Genomic DNA, 6006 nt, shown 5'->3' with positions numbered 1-6006 from the left:
TGCGATACTACTCAACGCTCAATACTCAAATGCACATCGATGCTACTCAATTTATGAGGCGTTAACAGTGCACTGTTAACGCACATTTGCGTCTGCTCACTTTGGCACTGTTAACTACAGCAAACTTCAGACGGCTAGAAACATTTAACAGCACTTGCAATTGAAAATTGCTTTCAGCAAGTTTAATTTGGTTTTCATTCTGTTTTTATTAAAATGTTGCAGCTAATATGGTGCCGCCATCGCGGCCCAATGTCACCCGCCTATCGGACGACGCCGTCATGCTGCGATGGAATGTGCCCAAAAACGATGGCCTCCCCATACAGTTCTTCAAGGTGCAATATCGCATGCTCGGCGACAGTTCGCGCAAAATTCCGCGCGAAAGCTGGCAGACGACCAACGAGAATATACCCTATGGCAAGCAGCGAGAGCGGGAGAGGGAGAGGGATCGGGAGCGAGAGCGTGATCGTGACCATCACCATGAGCATCTCGTGAACTCGGCGCTGAGTGGCGTCAAGAATTTCACATCGTCCGTTTCGGGACTGCGTCCGGATCGCAATTATCGCTTCCGCATCATTGCCGTCTATTCGAACAATGACAACAAGGAAGGCAACACCTCCATCAAGTTCTTCCTGCAGCGTGGCGCCGCCAAATCGAATCTGCCCGTGCCCGAGCTGCGTCAAATCGAGCCCAACTCGGAGTCGGCCGTCGTCCTCCACTGGACACTCACGGCCGTCCAGCAGCAGCAACAGCAGCACACCATTGATGGCTATTATGCCTACTATAGGCCGGCAGCCTCTGCCGCCGAATACCTGAAGGCCACCGTCGATGGCGGCCATGCCCGTCACTTTAAAATTGATCTGCTCGATCCGGGCACCGCCTACGAGTTCAAGCTGCAATCGTTCAATGCTCACGCTGCCTCCGAGTTCAGTGAGATCAAACAGGGACGCACTCTGAGTAAGTCTTTATTAATTGATTTTTGCACATTTAATCTTTGGAAAGCTTTTTGGGCTGATTGATTGAGTGAATGGCTGATTCTGTTAAATGATTGATTGATATGTTGATCTTGTAACTGTCGGATTGAAGAAATGCTTAACCTATTAACTAAGATTGATTTATTTTGTGTCTAGCTTGACCAACTAATTGATTGACTTGGTGACTGATTGATTCATTAATAACTGATTGAAGAACAGTTTGACTCATTGACTGATCTTCATTAATTAATTGTCTAGCTGATTGATTGCTTAACTAACTAATTGACTGACTTGATGGCTGATTGATCAATAATAACTGATGGATTGCAGAACTGCTTGTCATAGTCAATCTAAGACTAATTTATGTATTGCTTAGCTGATTGATTGCTTAACTAACTAATCGATTGACTGGATGACTGATTGATTCAATACTAACTTATGATTAGTTGATGGACTGTTGATTGATTTCATGATGTACAGCAAGTGTAATTATGTGACTGATTGATTGACGGACTGACGACGGCTCTTCTAATACTATAATTAACTGATTGATTGAGCGAATAATAATATAATATTGATATTAAAATTGTTTCCCCTCTTCCATCTCTCCACCTCCATCCTGACAGAAACTTCCGGTCACTCGAGCAGCGCCTCCACACCGGCAGTTGTGGCCGTGCCGAATGGTGCCAATGGCAACGCCGGCGAGCAGGAGAACTCCATTTATCCGGTCATCGCAGGCGCCGCCGGTGGCGGCCTACTTCTTCTCATTGCCATTGTGGTTGCCTGTCTGTGCCTGCGACGTCGCAACAATGCTCAGCCCGAGGGTAAGTCCAAACTCAGTCAGCTGGGGCGCTACTATTCCCACATATGACATTTTCTTTCGTTTCAGATGAGAACAAGCCGCAATTGGACCACATCCAAGCGGATTTTGTTACATCCTCTGTGTTGGGCGTGGCGCCACATCACAATCACAATCATAACCACAGCCTCGGCCACAACCACAATCATAATCACAATCAAAAGTCGGGCGATGTGCGTCGATTGAATGGGGTTATTCCACGCATGAATATCACGCCCAATCCTCTCGCTCAGGATCCTGCAGCTGATAAGGTGAGCTGTTGTCAAATGATCTCTTTAAAATGCTCCCACTTCTCCATATCTTTCCACTCGCATCTATTTTGTATCTCAAACAAAACAAACCAAAACCAATATAGAAAAATACAAAAAACAAAAACCCTTTTCGCTGGTTGCTTGGTCAAAATTTAAAATACATATATAAAAAAAAAAAAGAAAAAGAAAAAATGTTTCTCGCCTCGCTTTGCTTTTAAACTGTTGCTGCTGCTGGCATATTTCTCTCTCCCTCTCGCTCACGCTCTCGCTGTCCCTGTCCCTGTCTCCCCCGTTGCTTTCAGTGGACTTCTTGCTGTTTACCCAACTATTCAAATTCTACATTAGAATAATACTATACGTCTCCAACTCTATGTACAAATATAAGAGGACATTTTTCCAAACATTTTAAAAGCGTAAAATGATTTCAATTTGTAATTAAGTTTTTATTTTTTAAATTGCTTCTATTAATCGCATCATTGGACAAATAAGAATCTATATTCGAATAAAAAACAGAGCCAAATCGCTTTGTGAGTATGTTCTATATCTGTATCTATATCTTATTATAGTATTTACCATCATAAGTAGTTAATGGAATCTCGCTCTGATCTAGATATCGGCATTTTTCTATAGCTATCTGTCTCTCGCCCTTTACCCACCTAGTCTTTGATTGTTTTTTGTCCTTCTCTTTATCTCTATCTCTCTCTCCCTCTCTTCCATTTTCTCTCTATCACTCTTATATATCTGTCTTTATTTCTATATTTCTCTCTATCGTTATCTCTATATTCTCCAATTCTCCACCTGTCTCTCCGTACTGCCTGTTTCGCTCTTCTTTTTTTTATTTGTTTCTTTAAAATATTTGTCTTCATCTATGCTCTCTCTCTCTCTCTCTCCTCCTGTCTCGCTCTCTCCTCCTGTCTCGCTCTCTCCTTTTGTTTCTTTCTATCATCCTGTCTCTTTTTTCTCTCTTTCTTTCTCAGTCTCTCTCTTTTTTGTCTCTTTCTCTCTCTCCCTCTCTCTCGTCCTCCTCTTGCTTATCATTGTCTGGTTTTATTCTTTCACTAATTTCTCCTATAAACATTTATATCTTTCCCAAACTCTCACTTTATTTCTCCCATTCTATTTTTCGCCGCTGTTCCTCCCGCCTGTATTTGGGCTGTCTCTGTCTCTCTCTCTGTATCTCTCTCTATTGGTTCGTGGTCTTTGATCTTCTGTTCTGTGGACTCCGAAATCTCTTGTCGGTTTTCTCTTCGCCTCCGTTCGCCAAAGCCAAACTGAGCAGCGTCCCCTGTTCCAGAATCGCAATGTAATGGAGCTACGCTTCCTGCCACCCAACGGCATCACCAGCACCACCAACACCACCACCAGCAGTAGCAGCAGCACCACCACCACCACCACCACACCCAACCACAACCACACGAACAGCAGCACAGTCGAGCCAATTAATGCCAATCCAGACGGGATTGCAGATGTCGAAATGGATGTGGATGTTGATGTTGATGTGGATGCTGCTGCCACTGATAATGCGCAGACGGGCGGCGCCTCCTCCTCATGCGAGACCTTGGAGGCCTGTGACGGTCTCACACAACAAAAACAACAACAACAGCAGCAGCAGAAGTTGCCCGCAACGGAGGCGCCCAGCAAACCGCTGCCGCCGCTGCCTTTGCCCAAGAAAACTGCAGCTGCCAAAGCGCAACAACAACAGCAGCAGCAGCAGCAACAGCAAGAAGTAAACCAATTGAATACAGTGATCGCTTGCTAATGAAAACTGCTACAGATGTTCAACATTTTGACAATCGAATTTGAAATATCGTCTGAAAATTTATGCAAAGCAATTTTTTATTTATTCTCTTTGTTTTGCAATTTTTCTTTTGATCTGGAAACATTTAATACACCTTAAACTTAATGATCTGGTCATGAAAGTGTTTTCAATTAGCGAGCGATCACTGTACCACAAAATTGACAAGTAGAACAAAAAAATAAGAAAAAAAAAGCAGTTTGAGAATCGTATTTTATATTTTGTTGCCAAGTCAAAGCCAAACTACCCAAGCACATGCACCACTCACCCATCCAACCACCCACCCAACCACCCGACCACAACAACAACAGCAACTCCCCATTTCAGCAGCATATTTGTTAAACATATTTCACTAATCTCTCTCTCTCTCTCTTTCTCTATCTGCTGTCTCCTTCGCTCTTTAGACAAATGCATTGGCAATTGCGGCAGCTGCTGCACTGCATCAGCCGGGACTGCATCATGCGCAGCCGTATCATGCGCCCGGCACGCCTACATTTCCCCTCAAGCGACACGATTTTCAGCAGCAGCTGCAGGCACCGCCCGTGCCACCTCATGCTGCCTACTACCAGCAACAGCAGGCGGCATCTGGTGGCGCTTCGCCCATGCTGGATCAGCAGCGACGCACGCTGGAGCGCAGCGTGCGCAGCCTGCAACAACAACAACAGCAGCAGCAGCAGCAGCAACAACAACATTTTGGAATGGACGATGGCATGGCCACGCCCACTCGTATGCCCTCGCTGCACCGACAGCGACGCGCCTCTGGCAGCCAGCACAATAGCCACACTAATCTCAACAACAACAATAACAATAACAACAACAGCAGCAGCAACAACAATAACAACAATAATAGCAACAACAACAATAACAATAACAATGTGCCGCATCATATGCTGCATCATCACAATCATGTGCACCACCCGCATCCACACCCACATCCGCATCCACATTCGCATCCGCACCACAGCCATGTGGTGGGCATACCCCATGTGCCCGGCAGCCCGCGCGTCCAGCGTTCCCCGATGCCCGGTCGCGCCCTCATCAAGCGGACACGTCTCGGCAGCCACACGGACAACATATCCTCGGGCAGTCTCAACAGTATTGAGGTCTAGACCTAATCCTAATCCCCCCACAATGTACAGTAGTCGCTGGCAGTAAATGTCAATTGAATAAATGAATGATTCGAATTGATTCGAGTCACTTCTGTGTCGAATATTCGGCTTATGCAGATTTCAATATCTGAAAACTATCGAAAATTGAATGCTTTTATTTTTAAAAGTATTTCTAATTTATAATGCACAATATTTAAAATTTGTTGAATTTACGATTTCAATATCTAACTATAACTATATACATATATTATTTACATACATACATACATATATATATATAAATATATATATATAAATATATATATATAAATATATATATATATTATTTATATACATATGCATAGCTCTAATCGTATCCTCCTTCCGGGAGCAGACTGCAACTTTGAGCCGAATTGTATCCTAGTATTTAATTTCTCTTTTTTTTTTTTATTTTGTGTATCTAGGTTTATTTATTTATTTAATTAATTAATTAATTAATTCACGCAACGACAAATCGAATTCTTTAATTAGTTAGTGCCCCTCTAAGTCCACCCCTCCTCCCAATCTTATACAATAATAAAGACGACGATAAAGATGCATAGTTGTAGACATCATTTAAGCTCTTAGCCATAAGTTGTTCAACTATTAACGTTAACTCGCTGCTTAATTTTAACACTAAATTAAACACTTAGGCTTTAAATTGACTATAATTTTGTAATTTACATCCACACAAATGCACACACATATAGTATATATATATATACACATATATATATATATATTTATCTCGGTACACGCATACACAAAAATCTCCTAAACTATCGTTAAAACATAATAAAAAGAAAATGCATAAATGATTCGAACTCTTATTAATTTTGATGGGAAATATAATTAATATAATTGCTCTTACATTGAGGTTGCTGTATTGGCTAAATTACCATCAAGCAAAAATTGTGGCATACTTTTAGGGGCACGTGTTCGGAAAGGGAAATTGTTCGAATTCAGGCAAATCCTTACAGATCAAACTGCCTTCACGGATAAT

The 6006-nt window shown here is 42.5% G+C and overlaps 1 protein-coding gene across 2 annotated transcripts in view; it reads left to right on the top strand.

Moving 5' to 3' along the window:
- Positions 1-5088, top strand: part of LOC6564660 (interference hedgehog) — a 42513-nt gene extending 37425 nt beyond the window's left edge. The window contains exons 5-9 of one of the 2 annotated variants that reach the window (XM_043216045.1): positions 223-954; positions 1598-1795; positions 1861-2081; positions 3376-3807; positions 4281-5088. In XM_043216045.1, the coding sequence (XP_043071980.1) occupies positions 223-954; positions 1598-1795; positions 1861-2081; positions 3376-3807; positions 4281-4985 (2288 nt within the window). In that variant the 3' untranslated portion in view covers positions 4986-5088. The remainder of the gene's footprint in view (positions 1-222; positions 955-1597; positions 1796-1860; positions 2082-3375; positions 3808-4280) is intronic. The other variant, XM_043216046.1, reaches the window with a different exon arrangement.
- Positions 5089-6006: the final 918 nt, after the last annotated feature.

Source organism: Drosophila grimshawi, unplaced genomic scaffold, assembly GCF_018153295.1.
Source record: "Drosophila grimshawi isolate 15287-2541.00 unplaced genomic scaffold, ASM1815329v1 contig_848, whole genome shotgun sequence".
Taxonomy (NCBI): domain Eukaryota; kingdom Metazoa; phylum Arthropoda; class Insecta; order Diptera; family Drosophilidae; genus Drosophila; species Drosophila grimshawi.
This window is presented reverse-complemented; position numbering and strand designations above follow the sequence as displayed.